The sequence below is a fragment of the Cinclus cinclus genome, chromosome 14, assembly GCF_963662255.1.
Source record: "Cinclus cinclus chromosome 14, bCinCin1.1, whole genome shotgun sequence".
NCBI classification, from domain to species: domain Eukaryota; kingdom Metazoa; phylum Chordata; class Aves; order Passeriformes; family Cinclidae; genus Cinclus; species Cinclus cinclus.
Genome location: NC_085059.1, coordinates 20,030,730 through 20,056,840, shown reverse-complemented (window position 1 = coordinate 20,056,840; position 26,111 = coordinate 20,030,730). Strand labels below are relative to the sequence as shown.

Below are 26,111 nucleotides of genomic sequence, written 5' to 3'. Positions count from 1 at the left end.
TCAGAGAGCAAGGTCACGTCCAGAGCACGGTGCCCAACATCTGCTTTCCTGGTAATTGGCTCAGAGTGGCAATTTGTCAATGGTTTGAAGATAACGAGCTTCCCATTTGTGTTCCAGCCATCCAAATTTGCAGATAAGGACAGGAGCTGTGGCTGTGGGATGTCAGCTTCTCTCTGGATACAAAACTGCCTGTGCTGGTGCCCTGTCTGCCACCCCACAGCAGTGCTGCCCATCAATACTGAGGTTAAGCAACTCCTTTTTTGATGTCTGGCTGCACTCAGACACTCAAGATATTGAAATGCTACATATTTAAATATCAGCTGTCACAATAACAAGAATAATTATGGTTATTTTGGCCCTCTTAGCAATACTAAGTAACAGTGTTTTTAAAGGTGTTGAAATCTCCGCACGGAGCTCAAAAGGACTAAAAAAATCCAAACAAAACCCCCCAAAATAAAAAAAAAACTAAAAAAAAAGAAAAAAAAGAAGAAAAGAGAAACCACCACCTCTAAATATTTTGAGAATAGCAAAAATGTTTTCTGCTGAGTGTTTATCTTGTGAAAAACTCTTCTGGAAATTCTGCCATTTACCATTTGATTCTGCAGACAGCAGCCCAACAGAATTGCTCTCCATAAATTGTTGAGGGTTTGGCCTTTATTTTTAGGTGGCAAGAAAAGTTGGAAAGAAAGGAAAGTTTTTAGGATCTTCCAGGAGATTTAGGCTGGAAAAATCCTCCAAGATCTTCCTGTGCCCCATCCCCACCTTGTCCCCAGTCCAGAGCTCTGGGTGCCACCTCCAGGTGCCACCTCCAGGGATGGGGATCCAAAGCTCCCTGGGCAGTTCCAATCCCTGGGCACCCTTTCCATGCAGAAATTCCTGCTGCTGTCCACCCTGAGCTCCCCTGGCCCAGCCTGGGCTCCCTCTCCTCCTGTCCCTGTTCCCTGGGAGCAGAGGAACATCTGGCAGAACATCTGGGAACATCTGTTCTCTCCCTCTGCCACAGCTCAGCTGCCAAATTTGGGCACAGTTCAGGTGTCTTTACCCCAAAGAAGGATCAGAACCACAGAACCACAGAACCACAGCTGGCCAGTGCTGCCAACAGAGCTGTGCACAGAACAGCCCAGCTCCTCACCACAAATCTCATCCCATTCCAGATTCCTCTGCCCTCACCCATCAGGATCCTCTCCAAAAATCAACCGCTGGCAGAGATTTATTGCTCTGCCGTTGCAAGCAGGTCCAGCTTTGCCCTCTGGCAGCCCAGGAGAAGCAAGAGCAGAGCAGAGGCTCGCAGCAGTGCCTCTGTGCAGCTCGTACCTGTCCAGGGAGATGCAGCAGAGGTGCAGGATGGAGGCTGTGGTGAGCAGCACGTCCAGGGATGTCCTCACCAGGCAGAACATCTCCCCATAGACCCAGTTGTCCTGAACCAGCTCGATGGCTCCAAAGGGCATCACCAGCACGGACACCAGCAGGTCAGCGAAGGCCAGGGAAACAATGAAATAATTGGTCTTGATTTTCCTGCAAGGCAGGTCACAAAATTAGGGTGGGTTCAGGGCAGCAGCCTCCACACGTGGGCACAGAGTCCAGGTTGAATTTGGGTTTAATCGGCTCCATCTCACTACAAGCTCCTCTCTAACGCACTCCTCACGTTATATGGTCACCCCTGGCTTGCTGCTGGTTTTTAAAGCGAAATATTCACCATTTTCCTGGTCTAAGGACATCTTTGTGCTCACCCAGAGGAGGCAAATGGATGCTCACAGAGCCTCTGCATGTGGCTCAGCCTCACAGCTTGCACTGGAGACTCTGGGATGGAGGAGGGAAGATTTTATTTTAACTTGTAAATGGAGAAAAACCTTACAGAAAGCGCTGAGAATAATCTAGACTGAAGCTGTAATTTTAACTTGAAAAGTACTTTTTAAATCACAACAATAAAACAGAATTAAATCCATTCAAAATCCCACGCAGCACATGAACAGAGGCTGTTAAATCTCTCTCTCTCTGCTGACAACCGCCAGGGTGAGCGGGAGCCGTGGGACAGGAATTGTTCCTGTCACCCCCTGGCATCACGGGCAAGATTTGCCAGGCTCTGATCCTGCACAGTCCCAAGCACACCTTGGTCTGTGCTCTGATGATGACAGAAATCCAAAATGGAAAAAGGGGCAGGGGCCAACCCGTTCCTCCAGGGAGCTGCTTTTCACTCATTTGTCTGGTTTCCTAGAAAATTTTTTATGCTGAGAATTTTCCTACACTAATATATTTTTCTAATTTTTTTTTCTAATATTTTTTCTAATATTTTTTTTTCTGCACTAAAAGGATGAGGATGGGGAATTACACCAGCACTGATATTTTTTCTACACTGATATTTTTTTCTGCACTGATATTTTTTTCTCCACTAATATTTTTTTCTACACTGATATTTTTTTCTGCACTGATTTTTTTTCTACACTGATATCTTTTTCTGCACTAATATTTTTTCTGCACTGATATTTTTTTCTGCACTGATTTTTTTTCTACACTGATATCTTTTTCTGCACTAATATTTTTTTTCTACACTGATATTTTTTTCTCCACTGATATTTTTTTCTACACTAATATTTTTTCCACATTAATATTTTTTTCTACACTAATATTTTTTCTGCACTGACATTTTTTCTGCACTGACATTTTTTCTACTCTCATATTATTTTCTGCACTGATATTTTTTCTACACTAATATTTTTTTTCTGCACTGATATTTTTTCTATTCTAATATTATTTTCTGCACTGATATTTTTTCTACACTGATATTTTTTTCTGCACTGATATTTTTTATACACTGATTTTTTTTCTACACTGATATTTTTTATACACTGATTTTTTTTTCTACACTGATATTTTTTCTACACTGATATCTTTTTTCTACACTGATATCTTTTTTCTACACTGATATCTTTTTTCTACTCTAATATTTTTTTCTGCACTGATATTATTTTCTGCACTGATATTTTTTATACACTGATATTTTTTTCTGCACTGATATTTTTTATACACTGATTTTTTTTCTACACTGATATTTTTTTTCTACTCTAATATTTTTTTCTGCACTGATATTTTTTCCACACTAACATTTTTTTTTCTGCACTAAAAAGGATGAGGATGGAGAGTTACACCAGAACCAAGGGCAGGGTGGCTCTGCGAGGCAGGGACACCTCCCTGGTGACAATTCCTGACCTCAGATCCTCAGGAAAGGTTTTGTCCCCGCTGGGGTCACCTGGCTGGGCTCACCTGAGCTGCCTGTCCCGGCACACGGCCACCATGACCAGCAGGTTGCCCAGGATGGCCATGAGGATGACTGCGGAGATGAAGGAGAGCAGCAGGATCTTCTCCGCGATGCCGAAGCCCTCACTGGAACTGGAGCGGGGAGAGAACAAAAGTGTGAGAAATGAGGCTGGCTCCTAAAAAATGTTAAAACTTTAATAAGGGTTAAAAGGGGAGCTACGCACTGCTGGCCAAGAAAAAATTGTTAAAACTGTGAAAATTGTTATTAGAATTTTCCTTAGATACTTCTTCATTGCATTGATCGGATGCATATTTCTGAATATTACATATATTCAATTATTCCTTTGAGTTCTTTTGCACGTTCTGGGAATTCTTTAGTTTTGTTCCACTCCTGACCCATCGTGCAATAGTGTGGATTTGATTTTTGGGAGTCATCTATGCCATTTCCTCATAATATATATGTAATTTCCTCACAATGTATATGTAATTTCCACACAATATATATGTAATTTCTTCACAATATATATGTAATTTCCACACAATATATATGTAATTTCTTCACAATATATATGTAATTTCTTCACAATGTATATGTAATTTCCTCACAATGTATATGTAATTTCCACACAATATATATGTAATTTCCTCACAATGTATATGTAATTTCCTCACAATATATATGTAATTTCCTCACAATGTATATGTAATTTCCTCACAATGTATATATGCCATTTCCTCATAATATATATGTAATTCCTTCACAATGTATATGTAATTTCCACACAATGTATATGTAATTTCCACACAACATATATATGCAATTTCTTCACAATATATATGCCATTTCCTCACAATATATATGCCATTTTTTTCCCAAGGTTTATACCATTTTTTTCACAACTTTTCTGCCATTTCCCCACAATGACAAACAGGGAATTATTGATAGTTTTTTTCACATCCTTTCTTTAACGTTATCTGTGTGGTTTCTTCAGGGTTATTTAATCCTCCAGACAGTTTCTACAAACTTATTGAAGTTATTCTTGCTAGTGTCAATAGTTACAAAAATAAAAGTATCCTGCAAAAGCTAACATTACACAGTCTATATTTTAATATTTTGCAAAAGCCTAAACTATATATGAACTAAAATATATGTTTATCACACTAAGACGTAGATGGGATACGCACAGTCAAGGCATCGGCCACAAAAGTTAAAAAATTATATATGCCAAAACCAAAAAGTGATTACAAAACGTACTCTATCAAAATCCTTGTGATTAATAATAGTTTCAGGAGTTAATACATAACAGCAAAAGCCAACAACTACACTTCTGGAACCCTGAAAAATGAAAATTTTAGACTTTCTGCGCTGATTGATCCAAAAGAAAACATTGCTTTTAACCTGGAGCCGTGCAAAATCTTCCAAAATTCAATAAGAGAACTAGAATTACGAGCGTGTGATTTAAATAGAAGTGTGTAAGATCACAGAGTGCTAAACTTCAAACAGAAGCTTTTAAAAGCCAGTACCAGAATTTTAATCTTGAATTTGGAAATCTACAGAATGTTTTGCGTTTTTCTCTCCTCCCTTCACTCTGTGCTACAAAACACAAAACTGTCTGGCTTTTCTTTTTTCTCCTTTTTTAATTTTTATTTTATTTTCTTTACTTAGTAATTTTTCCAGAGTTAAGGAAAGGAAATATTTTTTTTTTCCCGAGTGCCCTATTTCCCCCTGCCCTGAGATCAAAAATTTATTTCAGTTAATGAAGAGAAAGAAAAGAAAAAGGAAAAATAACACAAAACTCTTCCACAAAATGTCAGCCATATTTAAAATCTGCATTTCCACAAACAATTTGCTGTTTCAAAGAAAGTTTTTTGGTTTTTCTTTTTTTCTTTCTGTTTTCCTTCCAGAGAGCCTGCAATGCAGCAACACCCAGCACGCAATAAATTCCTCCTAAACCTGGTTTTATTACAAAATTTGGAGTCGTTTTTCCTCTAAAGCTATTTCTAACGATACATCCTGAATAAACTGCATCCTAAACCCTCACCTGCTTGTGAGACTTTACATCCCACAGGTTTTTTCCTGTTATCAAGTGTGGCTGGAGGTAAAATGGCATTAAAAGCAGCACTTGACATTAATTCAGAAGGGAAATTTCTTCTCATCTTACAGAGCTGGTGTTGGACACCCAGGATTAATGCTCTGGCACTGCTCAGGTAATTGAAAAATGGAACTGTTATTCTGTTTTACCTTGACTGACTCTGGGGTCACTTTTTTATTGGCTAAACAACATCCTGAGCTTTTTTACGTTTTATCTCACTGAGTTCTGATTTGCGGAAAAGCTAAAAAATATTAGAAAAAAAAAAAATCTTAGAAACTTCTGGCTCGCAGAGATGGAGTTTTCCTCATCCAGACAAGCTCTGGAAAAGCCAGAGGAGCACAGCCCTGAGCCACATCTCTCCAGACAATTCCTGGGGTTTTTTCCACATTCTAAGAGTTCTAAATCCACATTTCCCAGCCTGTGCATCACAGACAGGCCTGCCCTGAGCTGGTGGCATCCTGGTGACATCCCTGGCTAGAAGTGGTCACCAGCCAGGCTCTGAATTCCCACTGGCACACTGGTGAGAGGAATATTTGCTGTCTATTATAATATTTAATATATTTATATTTATATTAATAAATATATAATATTTACACATTATTTATATATTTCTATAAATAAGTTAGATTAATATAATAATATATGTAGTTATATCATTATATATTATAAAATATAATTTATATTAATATAAAGCCGATATATAAAAATAATATTTGCTGAATATTTGGGAGGGTTTCTCTCTTTTGCACTGGGGAACATCAAACAGGCAAGTTCCTCACTGGGGTGCAGCAGGGATTTCATCTGGGCTGAAATCATCCCTGCCTTTGGAATAATCCATCATCGAGCAGGAATACTTGTTAATTATTCAGTGTTAGGAATTCCAAGTCGTTAAGGATGGAAGAAGGGGGTACTGCTGTAAATGAAAATCAATGGTTTGCACAACACCTTTGATCAAATCCGAGTGCTCTGGCTTCCAAGCTTGCTTCCCTCTTTAATGAAGCGGAGATTGATGGGTTTGCTCTTATGAGGAAATGAGATTCAGGCAAAATGATTGCTGCTTAGCAGGAATATAGAAATCACTTAAGGAAAAAGGTGAAACACTGCTGGGGAATGAGTGCTTAAAACCCACATGTGGACATATTTCAAAAGCTCTTCTGCAGAGTCATTAACGTGAAAGTAAAAAGAAGGGTAATTACGTTTTCAAGCTCAATTTTCACTTTGCTGTAAACACTCCAACTTTTCTAAATGAACTCAAGCACTTTACATATTTGATGCTGCAGTTAAAGAGCACAGGTCGCTCCCGGGGCTCGGAGCATCCTCTGGCTCCCGATCCACAGCACATCCTGCCCTCCCTGGCAGCACACAGGGAAAGCCCCTGTGAGCAGCTCCGTGCTGAGAGCACAGAACTGCAGCAGAGAGAAATCAAAAATGAAAAAGAACGGGATGGGATAAAGGGATGATGGGATGGGATGGGATGGGATGGGATGGGATGGGATGGGATGGGATGGGATGGGATGGGATGGGATGGGATGGGATGGGATGGGATGGGATGGAATGGGATGGAATGGAATGGAATAAAACAGAATGGAATGGAATGGAATGGAACGGAACGGAATGGAATGGAATAAAACAGAATAGAATGGAATGGAATAAAACAGAATGGAATGGAATGGAATGGAATGGAATGGAATGGAATGGAATGGAATGGAATGGAATGGAACGGAATGGAACGGAATGGAATAAAACAGAATGGAATGGAATGGAATGGAATGGAATGGAATGGAATGGAATGGAATGGAATGGAATGGAATGGAATGGAACGGAATGGAATAAAACAGAATGGAATGGAATGGAATGGAATGGAATGGAATGGAATGGAATGGAATGGAATGGAATAAAACGGAATGGAATGGAATGGAATGGAATGGAATGGAATGGAATGGAATGGAATGGAATGGAATGGAATGGAATGGAATGGAACGGAATGGAACGGAATAAAACAGAATAGAATGGAACGGGATGGAATGGAATGGAATGGAATAGAATAAAACAGAATGGAATGGAATGGAACGGAATGGAATAGAATAAATTATAGAATAATTATTAAAAATATAATATAATGTAATGTAATATAATGTAATATAATATAATATAAATACTAAAATAAAAAGCAAGAAATTAAAAATAGGAAATATAATATAAAATATAATGTAAAATAAATGTAAAATAAATATAAAATATAATATAAAAACTGAACTAAACTAAAACCAAATAAAATTTAAAAATATAATAAAATTAAAACATAAAATGTAATTAAATAAAATATAAAAAATAAAATAAAAATAAATTTAAATAAAATAAAAATTAAAATAAAATTAAAATAAAATACAATAAAATAAAATGAAATAAAAAATAAAATTAAAAAAATAAAATAAAATAAAATAAAATAAAATAAAATAAAATAAAATAAAATAAAATAAAATAAAATAAAATAAAATAAAATAAAATAAAATAAAATGCTTGGGGGCAGGGATGGCTCCTTTCAGGCCGGAAAGGATAACTCTGCCTGCACAGGGGAGCAGGAGCATCCCCAGGGATCACGGGGAGCACTCCCCAGCAAGGGCTGTGCACAGGGAGATGAAAAACTCCGAGCAGCGGGAGCCTGGGAAAGTTTCCTTCATTAACGGTGCCCTCGGGCGTGGGGAATACAAGGAAGGGTTGGGTTGATTTATTTGCAGCCAGGGTTTTCCCTCTGTAATTCCATCTTTCGTAACCACACACAAACTGTCATTGGCCTTTCCCGCTTCCCTGATTATTCGTAGGCATTAAAAAAAAATCATTAAGCACCTGAAAATCGAGATAAGCTATTTTATGAGTAAACCTGATAATGTGTCTCAGCACAGAAACATGGTAATAGGGAAGGGATGATTTGATCTCTGCCTTTCCAGCTGTTACCACATCCTTTTCTAAAATATTAATCAGAAGTCAGCATTAATCCAGAAGCATTTAATTTCCTTTAATGCCTCTAAATGCTACACTGCTTCACTTCAGCCCGTGCAGATGGCAGGACAATTCCTAATAGATTCCAGTCAATTATGTCCTTCACTTCTGTTTTAGAAACAGCCTGAAATTAATTAACGTATTGACAAGCCAGGAATAAACAGCATTCCACGTATCAAAATAACTCGGTCACACGATTCGTTGATTTGAGTGGGTTTTTTGGGGAAAAAAAAAATAAAAAATCAACAAACAAATTGCGGGAGGGAAGGGATGAGGTTTTCTCCTTTTGAGCTGGTTGGAAACAGAACTCCTGATACCATCCCCAAGCCTGCATCCTCTCCATGAATGTCCCCGAGGCTGGAAAGCTGCAGGGAATGAAGGGTTTTAAGCAGCTGGTAGCACTGGTTACATCCAATTGTCAGGATCAAGTGAAGAAGGAGAAGGAGGAGAAGGAGGAGAAGGAGGAGAAGGAGGAGAAGGAGGAGAAGGAGGAGAAGGAGGAGAAGGAGGAGAAGGAGGAGAAGGAGGAGAAGGAGGAGAAGGAGGAGAAGGAGGAGAAGGAGGAGAAGGAGGAGAAGGAGGAGAAGGAGGAGAAGGAGGAGAAGGAGGAGAAGGAGGAGAAGGAGAAGCTAGTTGGGTGTTTTAGAGATTGCCAAGTGTGGGCTGGCACAGTGCTGGGAGCTCTCTCCAGTTTGGGAATAGTTTGGGAACTGGGAGTTGCTGGAGCTGCCAGGCACGGGAAGACCTCGGGAGACACCGGACCCTGCTCCCACCTCAGGCTCTGGGACTGAATCCCAGAATATCCTGAGCTGGGAGGGACCCACGGGATCATCCAGTGCAGCTCCTGACCCTGCACAGCCCCAAAATCCCAGCCTGGGCATCCCTGGGAGTGCTGCATCCATCCAAACTGTCCCGGAGCTCTGGCATTCCCTGGGGATCCTTGGGCAGCGCCCAGGGGAGGAACCTTTCCCAAAATCCATCCCTGAGCCAGCCCCAGCCCTTCCCTGGGTGCCGTCCCTGTCGCTGTCCCAGAGATTGGAGCTGCAGACCCCAAGGAGTCTCCCCTGGGTCTCTTCCAGCTGCACAATCCCAGTGCCCTCAGCTGCTCCTCCAGACCCTTCCCCATCCCCGTGTCCCTTTTTGGGGGGCTCTCCCAAGCTTTAGAGATACTCCTGGTGCCCAAGGATTGGAGGTGCCAAAACCCAGAGCCCCTGAGCTCTGTGTGCTGCCCCTCAGCTGGCAGCAGCAGCAGCAAAACTTCTCCTTTGCTCAGAACTCATCCAGGACAGGGAGATGCTTCATCATGGGCTGAGCCACAGAGCGAGGCAGGAGTTGGCACTTGGGGAATGAGGGAGGAAATAAAGCCAGGCTTGGGGAGCTCTGGGCTCTGCCCAAGCCTGGGCTGGTCCAGCAGACACCTCTGCTTGTCCTGCAGGGCAGGAGAGAGCCCTGCCTCTGCTCTGTCCCGGGCAGCACACCAAGAGTGACACCATTTACACCCACACCCGAGCAGATATCGCTGCAGGGCTGATGTACGTGAGCACAATCCTCAAAAGCCATTAGACTGTCACCTAAAATATAAGCTAAAATTAACGTCTGAATTCAGCATGAGATTAAGATCACAGTATTTACACCGAGCAAAGGCAGCTGCTGCAAATACTTTGTTGTGCATCCTCTAACAGCTTCCATGGGAGAGCCCTTGTGCCACCCAAAGCCCACCCTGACACATCCACCGGGGCTCTGCAGCACCTTGGGCTGGCCTTTTTGCCTTCTGATATATTTGTAAGCCTTCAAACTTTAACCCAGCTGTCCCCTTCATGTGCTGAACGTTCCCCTTTTGTTTTCACACCAACACTTTGGGATATGGAGCACAGGAAAGCTCTGGAGCTGCTGGAGAGGGTCCAGAGGAAGCACCAGGATGCTCAGAGGGATGGAGCAGCTCTGCTGGGAGAGCTGAGATTTTGTGCAGAGTATTTTAATAGAGTTATCAAACACACCACAACAATGAAAAAACCCCAATCTCTCACTTAGGCAGGGATTTGGACACGCTACACAGCAGAGATGCAGCAACAATCATTTCTCCTTTGTAAACGCTGAATAAAACCCAAGATCAAACACTTGTTTAATCAGAAATGTTTTGATCAGTTCCTAATTAGAATTGCTCCTCCAAAGCGAGTCCATGGCCTCTGCGAAACCACTCAGCAGTTTAATGATGAGCAGAGGATGAGAAAAGCAGCAGAATAGCACTCCTGACTTTCGGGGTGTATTCCACAACCATAATGTGAATATTCCCTATTTTCTAGGTGGCTCTTGCCTCTTTCCTGTCACACACAAAGCTGGATGTTCAACAACAAACACCCCAGAGCCCCTCATTTCCAATATTCTCAATAATTGTCATTAATTTCCCTTCCATTCTCTCCAAGTGCTGAAGGCAGAGCCCAGGGTGTACTGCTGCACAAGAATGTTTGTAATTTGGCTACTGTATAGAATAATTTTATCTCGCAGAGACATCACCATTAAAATTCAAGCTTTGTGTCGGGAGTTCAGGAACAGGCAGGGATTGGATGCAGATCCATGACACAGAGTTGGAAAAGAAAGGTTTAGGCTCACACCAAACGTACTCTGAGTGCCCAGATTGCTGACAGAACTGAGAAATGGAGAATTATTGCCTCCTGCAATAATAACCAGCTGCAGAACTGGGGTGCACAGAGCCCACAACTCTTCAGGAGTTGTGCTGCTGCTCCTGGGCTCGAAGCATTTAACGTCCTGTCTTACTGAACAGGACTGTCTTATTTTCCTGTAAAAATTCCCCCAAAATAAGCTCTGCCCTATGCCCAGAGATTTGTTACCTCTTGATCTAACCCCCTCAGGCAATTCTCACATTCTCATTCTGTCATCTCTTTTTCAAACCTTCGTTCCCACCTTTGCCAAAGCCCAGGACTTGCAAGGTGTTCAAATCACAAACCATGAAGGTCCTGCTCTGCTTTTTCAAACCATATCTGCAGTCAGGAAAACATTGTTAAATGAGAGGCATTTAGTCAAGGCCCTTGGAAGGGTCCTGGCATTAAAATATCCCTTTTCCCACTGCCCGTTTACACCTTGGACAGCAAAAGACAAATACAGCTATTGGCTGCCTAACTTCTAATATTTCCTGGAGACTTTCCCATTTTCAAGCCTCCAGAGGAACGAAAAGGTTCCTTGCAGTCACCTCTGCTAATGGAAGACTTGGCACGGACAGGATAAAACACTGAGTTCTAGAACACATTTTATTTGAGACGACCCCCCCCCCCCCCCCCAGTCCCACTGTGCGACTCCAACCCACACAAAAGCAGTCCCCAGCTCATTTTGAGCTTTGCTATAAAAATCATAGTTGGTTAAAGATAATTCCAGTGGTGGCAGCCAGAAACATCCCATCCTTGACGTTCACCAGCTCGTTTTTATGGTCCTCACTCTTGTGGAGGCTCCAGACAGGTGTCCTGTCTGAGCAAGGACATGGAATGTCCTCGATTCGAGAGCAGAGCTCTTAAATTCCTTGTTTTATTTAAACCTCCTTCTCCACCCCCAGCTAAGTGCATGCTCTGAATACTCTCCTCATCACATTTCTCACTTCAAATAAACAAGAGAGGAGGTCAAGGTGCTTTGAGGAGGGGAAGTGTTCAGATAGAGCCCAGATCCCACCCAGGAGTCAGGACCAGTGCATTTCTCCATCTGGGATGCTCTGGAAGTGTCTGTTAATTGTGTTTAATTGTGGCTAAGCAGAGCAGGAGCTCCCAGCAGGAACATGCTCATCTGCACAAATCCCTGATTCCTGGAAGCAGCCACTCCTGGGGAACAGGGCAATGCAAACATGGAATTTTGAATGGAATTTTGTCAGCCTAACGCTTGAGGGTCAGCCCTGCCCCATGATAATCCCAGTTTTTAGGATGGTTTTCACATCCTTCTACAGCCTTTTCCCCTCTGTGCAGAGACATTGATGATAAAATGGGATGCGAGACATCCAAAAGTTCATTTTTGTGGCCCAGCTTTTAGTCCAGGGAATTTTCATGTGCACAGATTGCTCTAATAAAAGCAGATGAAACCTCCGAGAGGCCTGACCTCCCCACGGGGTTGAGCACAAACACAAACAGGAGCTGCCCCTCTGCACTCTCCGAGTTTATTTTAATAATTTATTATAAAACATCTCATTTATTTACAGAGCCTGTGTGTCTCCCTTGCTCCACAGCTGCCATCAGAGAGCACACTATTAATTTGCAGAAGCTGGAGCCAGGCTTAAAAACTCCATTAATTAAGTGTTGGCGGAGGTGTTTGGAAAGATGTTCCCATAAATATAGTGCTTAAAAGTGTTTCCCTAGAAACTGAGAAAAGAGTTGAACAATATGAAAAATACCCAGGCTGATGACTCCCCCGTGGAGCAGTGCCTGGGCTGTAGAGAAAGAACTTTTTTTTTTCCCCCAAGATTTTTTTGGCCACTGGAAATTTTTGGCTAGTAGCACAAAATGTAAAAGTGAAGTGTCTTTATCATTCCTTGCTTCCCTGTGCCCTCCTGCTCTGCCCTGGTGTTTTTGGGAATGCTCTGGGAGCTCTGTGGCTGCAGATTCAGAAATGCCCCAGGTGTTCGAGTGCTCCCAGTTTGTGGATTCTTCCCAAAGTGTCCCTGCTGTTCCCAACCACCACAGCACCTCCAGGTATGGGGAGGATAAACCTGGCAAACCCCACAGCCTCCTTCAGCTGGCTCCTTATAACATTTCATGGAATCACTGAGGTGGGAAAAGCCCTCCCAGAACATTGACTGAGCCCAAACCTGTGCCCCATCCCCACCTTGTCCCCACCCAGAGCACTCAGTGTCACCCCCAGGAATTCCTTGGGCGCTCCAGGGATGGGGATCCAAAACTCCCTGGGCAGTTCCAATCCCTGAGCACCCTTTCCATGCAGAAATTCCTGCTGCTGTCCACCCTGAGCTCCCCTGGCCCAGCCTGAGGCCGTTCCCTCTGCTCCTGTCCCTGTTCCCTGGAGCAGATCCCAAATCCCCCCGGCTGTCCCCTCCTGTCAGGGAGTTGTGCAGAGCCACAAGGTCCCCCCTGATCCCCCTTTTCTCCAGGCTGAGCCCCTTCCCAGCTCCCTCAGCCCCTCCTGGGGCTCCAGCCCCTTCCCCATCCCAGGTGGAGAAGACAGGGTCTGGTAGAAAATCTCCTCAATCAATTCATTAATCTCTGCAGAAATGCAAGAGCAAATCCCCTTCTGGATGGGGATATTAAAGGATTGATCTTCCCTTGGAAAGGGAAGGAAGAAGAGAGCTCCACACTGATTGTGGACTGTTAAAAGACTTTTTATAGCCTGTTATTTCTCACCTAAACAGGAGTGTGATCAAAGGACTTGAGATAAACAATGATTTAATGACTCCAAGAGTAGAAACTGGAGAGGTTTTGAAAAGAGTTTGTGTACACAAGAATAAACACTTTTATTGTGATTTGCTGGAGGCATCCTAAGCTGTTTGCTTTTCATGAATCCCCACTGCCAGGGCACTGGGGCACACAAACTCTTCCCTAAATCCCTTCCATTTCCTACACTTTGGGTCATTTTGGTGCCTATTTGGTTGCAACCACTCAGCCCAGCTCTTGTCCCTCCCGTGAGTGGCTGGCAGTGTCCTGAGCAAGGGGGCACGAGGCACAGTCCAGCTCCTCCTAGGACATCCCTGGGGCTCCAGGGATGGATGTTTGGGTCCCTCTCTGTCCCTCTGTCTCCTGCTCCTGTTTCTCCCAGGTTTGGATGGGGACATGGGATTAAGGACCTTCCCTGCCCCTTCCTGCCTGAGCACAGCACCAGGAGCCAAACCCATTCCCAGAGCAAAACCCATCCCCTGAGCAAAACCCATTCCCATCCCCTGAGCAAAACCCATTCCCATCCCCTGAGCAAAACCCATTCCCATCCCCTGAGCAAAACCCATTCCCATCCCCTGAGCAAAAACCCATTCCCATTCCCAGAGCAAAACCCATTCCCATTCCCAGAGCAAAACCCATTCCCATTCCCAGAGCAAAAACCCATTCCCATTCCCAGAGCAAAAACCCATTCCCATCCCAGAGCAAAACCCATTCCCATCCCCTGAGCAAAACCCATTCCCATCCCCTGAGCAAAACCCATTCCCATTCCCAGAGCAAAAACCCATTCCCATCCCAGAGCAAAACCCATTCCCATCCCAGAGCCAAAACCCATTCCCATCCCAGAGCCAGCCACCAACATCTCCACTTCTTGTGGTCCACAGGGATGAGCCAGGACAGCAAACTCCAGGATTTGGGAACTCACCAAACACAGAATTCCCCAATTCCCTCCCAAAAGCACTGAATGGAGCTTGGTGTTCAGGACCATCCCTCTGTACCAGAGCTTTGGGTTAAAAAAATGGGATTTTTCCTTTGCTTCAAAACAAACAAAACAAATCCACACGATTTGATTCTTTGTTCCCTCACCTTGCTGCTCATTCCTCAAAGTCAGGATAAGATTAATGAGTCCCCCACAGAACTGCTGGAGGGCTCTGCACTTTCCAAGCCACAAAAACACCTTCAGCAACAAAGTGAGAAAAGTAAAGCTGATAAAGCCAAGTTTGGAAGCAATTAACATCAATCTAAAATTCAGCTGGTTTAGGGGCTCAGCTTAAAAATAAAAAGCAATTATTGCTGTGGCAAACTGAAAGAATATATTGTTTTGCCATAGTTGCTTTAGCAGAGGGAGTCTGCCTTCAGCAGCAGCTACAATTAAAAGGGTTTTTGTAAAAGCTGTTTCTGTTCCCCACACCTGAGGAAGCAAGAACCCTTTATTAGTGTGAAATACTCAGAACAAGATCCCAAAATCTGCCTGGAACATAATTGTGGGATCAATATTTTGCACGTATGGGAAACCCCACTATGAAAATCCAGTGTCCATAAAGGGGGCAGAGCAGTCCTGTAACTTTATTGAATAAAGGTGGGGGGAAAAAAGGATGAGGGGGAAAAAAGGCAGGAAAAAAAGGTGGGGAAAAAAAGGTGGGGAAAGGGGGTGGTGGGTTGGGAAAAAGGGGCGGGGAAAATTTGGGATAAAGGCAGGAAAAATCAGGCTGGTGGGGAGGGAAAGGTGGGGGAAAAAAAGGGGACAAAAAAAAAAAGGCAAAAAAAAAAAAAAAAAGGTAGGGAAAAAGGCAGGGAAAAAATGCAAGGGTGGTGAGGAAAGGGAGGGAAAAATGCAGGGATAAAAGGTAGGGCAAAAATGCCATAGAGAACTGAATGAAGAGACACCTGTGCTCCAAAAGTAAGAGGGAGATTTAACTACCATGGAATAAGGAGGGGCTGTCAGACCAACAGAAAGGGGAATGTTCTGCAGGGAGGTGATGAGAGCCTTACCCAAAATCTGGGAAGTTTTTCATGGCCTTCCAAAGGCACGGCACAATTGTGGCTTACACTGCTAAGAGCCCAAGAGAGGCAGAGTTTGGCCTCTCTGGATTGCTGTAACCAACTGGAGGTTTCCATTTCAAACCACTTGGCAGGATCTCATTAACCTACTGCCTATAATAAATGTACCCAATAACAATCGCCGAGTCGCATGAAATTAAAAAAATCCAATAAAATATAAATAGGAAATACTCGTGGGTCATTTCTTTTTCTACTCTGGAATTAGAGAAAATGAGGTCTGCCACCTCCCTCGGGCTGTGATGAATGCAAGTTCCAAACTGAACTGTCAAAATTTTCCAGGAACGTCTCTCCAGCATCACGTTGCAACCTTTTCAAAATTCATAACATTTTTCTATTGAAAAGAAATCCTTGACTTGTCTAGGCCATGTTTGACACTTCCCCAAATACCAGGGTGATGCCACGTCCTCAGAGAAGCTCCAGGAACCCCCAAACCAGGCCCTGCTGCATGAGCAGAGATTTTTATCTGCAGGCAGAGGAAAAATGCCACCCTGCAGCTTTGTGGATGAATTTTAGGGTCACAGCCCTACCACAGCTCAGGGGCTGCAGAAGCCAAATCCTTCCTCCTACCTCACATTCACATCAAGTTCTTCCATCACAGGCAACAGGCACAGGTAGCTGGGAGTTCAATGTCCATAGAAGAGACCTCATCCTGCAGTGGAGACAGAAATGCAGGCATTAGTTCCAGGATCTCCCATAAATGCAGATTTATCCCACTGGAGACACCTGCTGGAGGATCCAATCCAGGTGCCCTTGGTTTTTTGGCCACCTGAGCACCCACCAAGTCATGTTCAGCTGCTTTAGAGCAGCACTTCCAGGTCTTTTGCCATCAGGCAGCTTTCCAGCTCTTCCAAATTACCTGCACACCTGCAAGACTTCCCCAGGAACTTCCCAACTTTGAAAGCCACAAAAAAAGTAGTTTGAATAGAACCAAACTGAAGAAAGTTTGCAAAGCCCAGGTGGGAAAACACAAGCAAGAAGGCTTGGTAAATTAGTTTCTGTTTTTACACAAAACTAAAAACATTGACTTACCACTAAATTAAACCAGGTTTCCTGTGACACTCTATTGTGCAGCCTTATGAATACTTAATAGCAGTGCTGTAATTACAAAGAACTAAATGCTTTGCAGCTTGAGTTAAAATAAATGTACTTACTTCCAGCACCACTAAGTGATGTAAATATTAATGGGGTTTTTAACTCTATCAAAATTCCATCCTGACTCCAAAGAAATGAATGCACCATCTTAATAATGTGCTTGTGCATTTGCTGCTGCTAATCCAGTGGAAAAAATAGGCTCAGTTTCGGAGCACTTGAGGCTGTTGATTACCCCTTGTGCTGTCTCTAGGGAGCCAGGGATAAAGCCACCACCACAGCGCTGAAAATGCCAACCCAGATGCAAATAATGCCATTGTGGTGACTTGGCTTCAAAGGAAAATTGGAATAAAACTGCCTCAGCCTTCCGAGACACTGACGGCAGGTTTGCAATGCAAATGAGCTCCCCACTCTCCAGACCTGGCTCGGTGTTCGCCACGAGGAGTAATTCAGGATGCAGATTTTAGATATCATTTTGTAAGGAAAAGTTGCTGTCCAAAGGATATTTTTATCAAAAAAGGTAGAGTTTGGCTGGCCCCTCTTTGCAGCTTCAGACTTCATCTGGGGATTCTTTGGGCACTCCGGAATGTGGGGATTCAAAAACTCCTGCTGTACTTTGCAAAGAAAAGGGGGAGAGGTTTAGAGATTCACCAGTGTGTCTCTGAGACCTGACCCCCAACTTGAATTTGGAGGAAAAACCCAAAATTCCACTCCCCTGTGCTCCTGCTCAGGAGTTCTTCCATAGAATAAAATATCTGGCAGTTTCACTCTTTGAGATATCAGCATAAGATTAATTCTGATTTCTCCTGCAAAACAGATTATAGACTTTGCAGTGATTTTTGTATGTCAAAATCCTAGGCAGGGAATTTTGGGGGGAGGGTGTATCTTTCTTCCTTTGTTCTTCTGGGAAAAAAAAGTAATTTTAGTGTGCACTGAGGTTACACAATATCTGCACCATCTTGCTATCATAGAGACTTCTACAATAACTGAAAGGGAGTATGGGAGTAAAAAAAAAAAAATATGGGAGTAAAAATTTTTTTTAAAAAAATCTAAAATTGAAAAGAAAAAAATCTTCACAAACAGAAACCCCCCTCCCCCCCCCCAAAAAAAAAAAAAACAAAACAAAGGGAATCCAGGAATGACCCAGGTGCCCAGCTCAGCTCACTGCCTCACCTGGCACTCACCGCCCTCCCTCTGCCCCTTCCCCTCCTCTTCTCCACAGGGAAATGGGAAAACCCAGCGAGGACAGGGATAAATGGCTGCACCTGTCCCGTGGGTTTAGGGTTTAAAGATTGCAGCTCTCAGAGCCAGAAGGGGTTGCCTGGTGGCCAGCAGGTCTCAAGGCAGCACAGACTCACCTGCTCTCCCTGCTCTGCCCAGTGCAGATGGAAATGTCCCCCCAGATGCCAGCAATGGCCACAGCATCTTCCCTGCAAGCACTGAGCCACTGACACATTCTCCATCCCATTTATTGCCATCCCACTCAGCCCCCATCAAGTTCCACTTTCTGTCACTGCTGAGCTGGTGACAACAGCAGTTGAGTCACTGGGAGAAGCTCCCACCCCCATTTCCTGCAGTGCTGGGCTCTGAAGCTGCTCCTCCACTTGTGCCACCCGAAATGAGGCGCGTCCCAGGTGGACTGAGCATTCTGCAAAAGCCATTTTCCCTACAGGCAGGTGCCACACTGTGCCTTCTGCTCCGGGAGGGATGGATTTGAGCCCTTAACCAAACCAGCAAGGGGCTGGAACAGGCTCCAGAGGCAGGAATTCCTCCAGGAAAAGGAGGATATGAGCATATGCCAGAGCACGGAACACTGATGCCACAATTAACACATGAATAGCAGGTGGCAGCTTTTCCAAGACTCATTTACCAAGGAACAAAGCAAGTAAAGGAATCTCACACACCTCCTTTCCCATTGTGTGCAATTTCACTCAGAACCAAACACTTTTTCCCTTAAATACAGCAAAATTCCTCACCTGAGACTGAGATTCTCGCTTAGCCAAAGCTGAGACCCTGTAGTCACAACAGACCCTCAGCTGCTGAATTGATTCTGATGAAATCCTTGTATCCAACTCCATTAGACACAAACCTTGTCCGCGTGAGACTCAGATTGGACCCAGCTGCAACTAAACTCCAGCAGGAGCTTAGAGAGCAGAGGGGTCCTCTCTGAGCCTCACAACTCAGTGGGAAGGTCTCCCTCACCCTTTTGGAGTAAATCATTTGTAAATCATTCTGGATCAATCTTAAGTCTCTTTTCCTCTGTGTTTTTCCTGCCTGTAGTAAGGAACAGAAGGAACCTTGCCATTGAACTTCTACAACATCCTATTAAAACCCCTTCTGCCAATACCTTTGGAGAGAACTCTCAGTGATCAAAGTTACCCCTTTGTGACACACTCTGCTGCACCACAGAGCAGGGAGGGAGATGTAAAAATAAACTAAATTCAGTTTCTGCGTGTCTCATGCTCGCAGTGAAGAACTGGATTTATCACCGAGTAACTTTGTTCTTTTCTTTGTAAGTATAAGGTAAAAAAAATCCTCTTTATAATAATCCTTTTCCAGAGCACAGAGTGGTGTACAGTGATGACTGATTTCAGTGCAATTTTCTGGCAGATACACTTTTTTTTTTTATGGGGAACCACAGAGCAAAAGAAACTGTTTATCCTTCCCTTGGAAATTGCTGTCCTCCACATCTCAGGCAGGAGCTCTTGGAAGTGCAGGGAACCATTTCAGCTCCCATCCAGTGTGTGATTCCTGACTGAGGCCAGCAGAATCACCCCAACATGAATAAAGACTGCCACTACCATCTAAATCTGACTTCAAGGGGCTCCTCACTTACTGTAGTGAACATGTGCTAAATTGAAGCTGGGGTTGAATAAAAAAAGAGATGTTGCTCGATTCCCTCCACATTTCACATCTGGGGTGGTGATTTTCCTCATAGCTCCATCATTATCAGAGAAAAGGAAGTTGTTGGCAGAGCTTAACTGGACCAGATCTTCCCAGCCCACATTAAACTGGTATTTTTGAAGTGAGAGTCACCTCCATCCAAAGACAATTTCTTGCTCATCACTGCAGAGCAATCCAAACCCCTCCAAGTGTTGTAAGAGAATATCCTGCCCATGACAACACTTGAGGAACAGGAAATATCCAAGTGATTAATCTTGTTCACTCCCAGATGAAATGGGTTTATTTCCAGCCATTTCTGCCAAAGGCACTGCCCCCTCCCACAGCAGCTCTTGCTTTCCCTGTCACTGCTGTCTCTTTTCTCCCCATGAAGGACAAAGCTGATAAGAAATCCCTCAGTTGTCAGCAGAGATTTCTGGGCTGATTTTAATCCAGCATCATTTCAGCAGGTTCAAATGGAGCAGTTTGCTTAAACAGAGAGTTTAAAAGAGAGACGTGACACCAAAAAATAAAATGGAGCTTGAAAGAGAGAACACAGAAAAAATGTCTTTGCATTTCAAAAGCTCTTTAAGGGAAGTCTCTGACTTGTCCCCCCCCAAAACACAGGCACTGAATTTAGGGGCTCGTGTTCCCAAGGGATGCCAGTCACAGGTGGCACTGGCGTGCCAGTGGCAGCCACACCTTGTGTGCCAACAACCTTTTCTTGGTGCCAGCCTGGCCTTCACAGCCCCCAGCCGTGCCCTCTGTGCCTCCTCAGCCTCACATCGGATTATTCTGTCAATATTAAGGTTTAAATTCCATCCCTGAGTACCGAAATAGCCCCAGCAGACAGCACAGTGCAAGGACTGCTCCCCAGGAAAGGGCACTGCTCTCCTGGATCAAATATTTACAGCAGTAAAGCTCCCGTGGGCTGCTCAAGGGGGACTTTGTTCCAAAGCACAGACATCTGGAGCAGATCTTTGCCAGTGCCAGGCTCTGTTTGTGTGCAGCTGTAAAACCTGCAGGGTTATTTGCTGTGACAGGAGCATTATGAGCTTGCACAACTCGCTGCTCTCACCTTCAGCAATTGCTGCCGGCTTTGGTATCCAAAGCTCAGCCCAGAGAAACATCCCAGGGGACAGCCTGGCTCTTTAGAACACCAAAAATACACTAAGAGATGTCAATTAAAACTAATTGAAGAGGGACGGGTGAGTCCTTTCTCACCAGCCATGTCTGATCTGTGCAAGGCTGCTGTGCTCCCTCTTTGCCCACATGTCATCAAACTTCCTCAGAACTTATTCTTCCTTCCTAAAAAGACCTTCCAGCTTTTCTTCTCCTCACACCAGCGCCCAGGGTGTGGAAACTGCTGCCCCAGAAAGGCACCAGCTGTGCTTTCTGCGCCAAATAAATTGTTTATTTACACAGCAGTGCAGACTGGTGAATATGGGAATCCCTCAGCTTTGCCATGGGGGTGGTGGTGGAGTTTTGGGATGCTCAGCACCACCCCAGCCCAGCCCCTGTGCCTGGATTCTCCTTTCACCGAGTCTCTGGTGTCTTGTTTGAAAATCTGCCCTCTCCAGAGCAAACAGGAGATGATCCATGGAAGAGGCACATTCCCACATTCCCTGTCACAGAGCCACTGCTGTGCTGCTCGGAGCTGCCACCATGGCAGAGATGAGGGACAGATCAGTGACAGGAACCATCTCCATCCCGGGCAGGGCTGGAGCATCCCAGGGATTGCCTGGATTCACTCCAAAGGAACACATTCCAACACATTCTGGCTTTTCCAGCTGCACAGAGGAGCCTTTGTCACCCATTTCTGTCCCTCCCTTGGGTCTCTGTCCTGACTGCAAACACCCCTGGACATCACCCAGGCTCAGGAGGGGAAAAGTGGCTGAGAATTCCTCAGTGCAGAGAGGATTTATCCACAGCACCACAGAGATGGCACTGATGCCTGAAGTTTTGGCTTTTATATTTCCCAGACTCTGCACTGCATTAGGATATAACTCTGAACTTCACACCAAGTGTTCCAAGTTCTGCTCACAGCTCTGTCACACAAAACAATCCTTTTCCAGCCCACAACCAAGGACACCGCTGCAGCTTCAGCCCCAGAAAGTGCAAAGAGCAGAGAATTGAGGAGAGAATCTGGGAGGGTGGGACTGCAGAGCCTGGAGCTGGGATGGGACAATGAACCCCAAGGTGGAAATGCACCAAAACTTATAAAAAACTCCTGACTTGGGGTCCATCTTGGGTGTAGCCTCGAGCAGGCTCTGGCACTGCCCGAGGTGAATCCTTTGAAGGCTTTTAATAAATCCCTGTTTTATCCCTTTAACTCTGCCCAGCCTCTGCTCCAGGTACCTCTTTAGGCATCAGCACGAGCACGATTTGTGTTTCCCGCTGCCTTCACCTCCTGCCCTGTTTCCTGCACAGGTTGTTGTGTGCTGGACTCACCCTGCTCCCCATCTGGAGCTCAGGCACAACCACAGCTTTATTCAAGTGTTGGAATTAAATCCCTCTGGTCTCTTTTTATTGCTGCCATAAGCTGGGTTTGGAGGCTGTGAAACACAAGCAGGAAATCAGCTCCTGCTTTGATGCCCAGTGCCAAGAGCCAGTTTATGGTTTTGCAGCTGGACTTCAGCAGGAATGGGAGGATCTCCTGACCTGGGTGTCTGGGTTTTTTTGGGTTTTTTTTGGTTTGTTTTGTTTTTGTCTCTAATTGCTCCTGTGGAACTCTAAGAAATCACTTGGGTTGTGCTGGGTTGCACCATATGTGATTTCAGCTCTGCAGAGGGTTTGGGTAGACAAAAATCTCCTGGGTTTAACAGGGCTGAAAACAGGGAGCTGAACAGAAGGAGGGGAGGGAAGGGAAGGGAAGGGAAGGGAAGGGAAGGGAAGGGAAGGGAAGGGAAGGGAAGGGAAGGGAAGGGAAGGGAAGGGAAGGGAAGGGAAGGGAAGGGAAGGGAAGGGAAGGGAAGGGAAGGGAAGGGAAGGGAAGGGAAGGGAAGGGAAGGGAAGGAAGGGAAGGGAAGGGAAGGGAAGGGAAGGGAAGGGAAGGGAAGGGGAAAGGGAAAGGAATTATAAACCTATCAAACCAAGACTGCTCCCCAGCACAATAATAAAAAATACAATTCATCAGGAATTAGAGAGAGGGAATATAATTTGGCAAATCAGTAGGAATTAGAGAATAAATTTGCCTTGATATTTTCAGTGCTAATGAACAACAATACTGATACAATAAATTATTGTGACTGAAAAGATGAATTGGCACATGAAGGCACTGCAGGGGCACCCAAGGGTGTGAGGATGGAGTATCAGAGGGATGAGCATTAATCCAGCATTTTCCTGCCACCTCCAGTCGCCGATTCCAGCCCTTCATTCCTTAAACACAGGAAATAATTCCCCGGAGGATTCAGCTTTACCTGATTTCAGCTACACCTGATCGAGGTGCTTGCTTTGCTTTCACACCTGAGGATCTCACTGCCTCTCCAAGGAGGAGAAATTCTGATGTTCAGACAACAGAATTGTGGAGATTTGGTTCTTAAAATAACAGGAAAATGGGAAAAAACACCGGTGTAAAATAGAAACCTGTGCTCGAGGAGCAGAACTTCCCTTTCCTCCTCCTGTGACAGGAGAGAAAAGAATTCCTTTGGATTTCAAGCTCTTTCAGAGGAGATTTAATTACTCGGGAGAGCTGTTTGGAGCTTTTGTTCAAGATCTCACTTGAGAGCCCTGCGTTCCCTTAATTGCTGGGATAAATGGGAGGCGCAGAGACCCTGGGCAGCTCTAACTGTGCCTGAAGTCACTTTGCTTCCCAAAATAATCCCAGTTTATCCCAGACACTCAAAGTCTGACTGGTGGCATTCAGGGAGAAGTGGCCAATTGCACCAGGCTCTCTAATTATAGCCCGAGCTGCTAATGAGTGTTTGATTAACCCACTGCTGCTGCTTTATCACGCTAAATAAATAATACCCGCTCTCCCCTGGTGCTGTTTGCAGAGCTCATTTCCCATTCAGAGCTCGGTGCCAGCCTCTACCCAGGTGTAAAAGCATCACACCCGGGCACGGGGATGGAATTTCTGCATGGAAAATGTGATTAAACACTGCCAAAGGCTTCTTATTCTCAAAGCTCAGTCTCCCAGAGCCTCCCCACCCCTGCAGGACTGACTGCCCCACTCCATTTCCTTCTGAATTGACCAAAAAGAAGCTTCTAAAAATCATCCTGAAAGCATTTTGCAGTTCCATGCTGCTCATGAGAAGAAATTTGCACTTTTATTCCCATGCACAAAGAATCTCTGAGTTTCTGCCACTTACAGCCGCCGTGAATATTCCAGCAAATAAATTGGTAAGAAATCCCATGGAACAGCAGATTTTTAACTGAATATTGGACTTTAGTTATTACTTAGTTCTGAATTTACAGTGGCAAAGATTAGCAATGAAAACCTGATTTAGTCCCTAAGATAAATTCAACAGGACAAAGGTATCAACAGTCTGTGACTTTTATGTCCCTTGGAACTGAACAAAAGCAGCTGCAGCATCAGCAACCAAGAAATTGCAATGACTGGTCCACAAATTAGCACAGAAAATAATCTGGATGCTGTCAGAGTTCGTGATTAGTATTTCTTAATCTAAAATTCACCTACATCTAAAAATCTCCAGTATAAAGATCAGTATCCAGGCATCTCCAGAGTTCTCAGGAGTGAGATATTCCTTATTCCACCTGGACTCAGGGTCTGTTCCTCCTGTGCTAAATCACTGTGGAGGCTGCAGCATGCTCAGGCTGCAAGGATTTATGGCTGGGATGGTCCTTGAAGGTCTTTCTCTTGAAATTCTGGGGTTTTAAACAAGAAAAAAAGGTTTGGTCACAAGCAAGTAAAGCAGCTTAACAAAGACCTGAAACTTCTGTGAAAGTGTGATATAAAAGATTGTCCTTTGTGGATTTATTTGTGGCAGGAGTGTGAGCAGGGCAAGAGCTTCTGCTGGCCAGGAAAGTTGGAAATCCTCTTAATTCAAGGTGCTTTGGGACATTTTCCACCGAAATTCCTTTGCTTGCAGCTGCTGAAGCTCCTTTCTGCCCTGCTCTCAGTACTTGTGCCCAGCCCTGATTATGCATCAGCTGAGCCTGAGCCCCAAACAACTGCAGAGACCCCAAATTGTGCCACACAGAAGCAAAACTTGGCAAATTTTCCAGCAAAGAGTTGCAGAAGGGAATTGACCCCTTGGCCAGCACACCTCCAGAATTCCCTCCTTGTTTCCAGGCTCACACCTGGCAGCACAGGGATGCTTGGGGACTACACAGCACCGCTGCAAATTGTGGAGCTGTTTATTAAAAATACCCAAAGTGCTTTAAAATGGTGATTTCCTGTTTGCTCTCCCTCTCTGGAGTACAGGGATGCACAGGGCTGGAGGAGTAGCTGCAGCCTACAGATGCAGTTTGAGGCTGCTTTTAAAAACTTCCATGTGGGTGTTTGCCAAAGGAGCTTTTTTCTTTTTTTTTTTTTTTTTAATATTTTATTTTCTTCCCTGCTCGTGAAACAACTGACTTTTATTCATATTTACACAGTCCCTCAGAAAGCAAATAAAAAACTCATCCTGAGAAGTTGCAAAGTATTAAATTGGCCAAAAGTAAATGTTATTTTTGGAAAACAAGTTCCAGGTGTGGCTGCCAGACTCCTTCCACCCGAAGCTGCAACATTTAAGGGAACAAGAGAGGCAGAACATGACAAAAGGAATGTCACTGCTATTGAAATAAAAACAGGTTTTGCTCTCAAGCAAAAGCTGCTTGCATTTCACCTGGATGCTTTTCCCAGGGCAGGCAAGGAGTTCAGGGGGGCTCCCATCCAAAGGAGTAATTTCAGTCATAATAAATAATTTTAGAAATTTTTTTTAATTTCTATTCTTCATCCTTCCTCTCCTAAGATCCCTCCATGCACATTTATCATCACATGCTTTTCTGCTTTGAGTTTATTTTCCCCTGAAATCCCCTGACTTCAGCAGTGCTGCACTTTTTAGTGGGTCCTAACTTGCTCTTTAAAGAAATTATTCCTTTGAGGAATAAAACACCACCTTAACTAGAGTTGATTCTCCCAGTGCATTAATTATATTAATTAATTCTATTTCCTTCACTCCAATTAAATATCATTTCTACCAGCACAAGAGACCCAGCTCCCTGTGGCCAGACCCTTTCTGTAGATCCCTTAGGAATCAATGGTAGCTCAGATTTAGGAGTGCTGGTACCAATTTATTGATTTTTATCACAAGAGGAGTTGCTGCCTGCCTTGAAAAAAACTCCACCGCCCTCAGCTGCCTCTGGGAGCTCCTGCAGACACAATAAAATTTAAAATAACAGCGATAAAGGATAA

At 44.2% G+C, this 26,111-nt stretch overlaps 1 protein-coding gene across 1 annotated transcript in view; it reads right to left on the bottom strand.

Annotated features, from left to right (window-relative positions):
• Positions 1-26,111, bottom strand: part of HTR4 (5-hydroxytryptamine receptor 4) — a 68,322-nt gene that overhangs the window by 34,071 nt on the left and 8,140 nt on the right. The window contains exons 3-4 of the mRNA XM_062501986.1: positions 3,262-3,431; positions 1,315-1,515 (exon numbers count right to left, since the gene is read on the bottom strand). Coding sequence (XP_062357970.1) covers positions 1,315-1,515; positions 3,262-3,431 — 371 coding nt within the window. The remainder of the gene's footprint in view (positions 1-1,314; positions 1,516-3,261; positions 3,432-26,111) is intronic.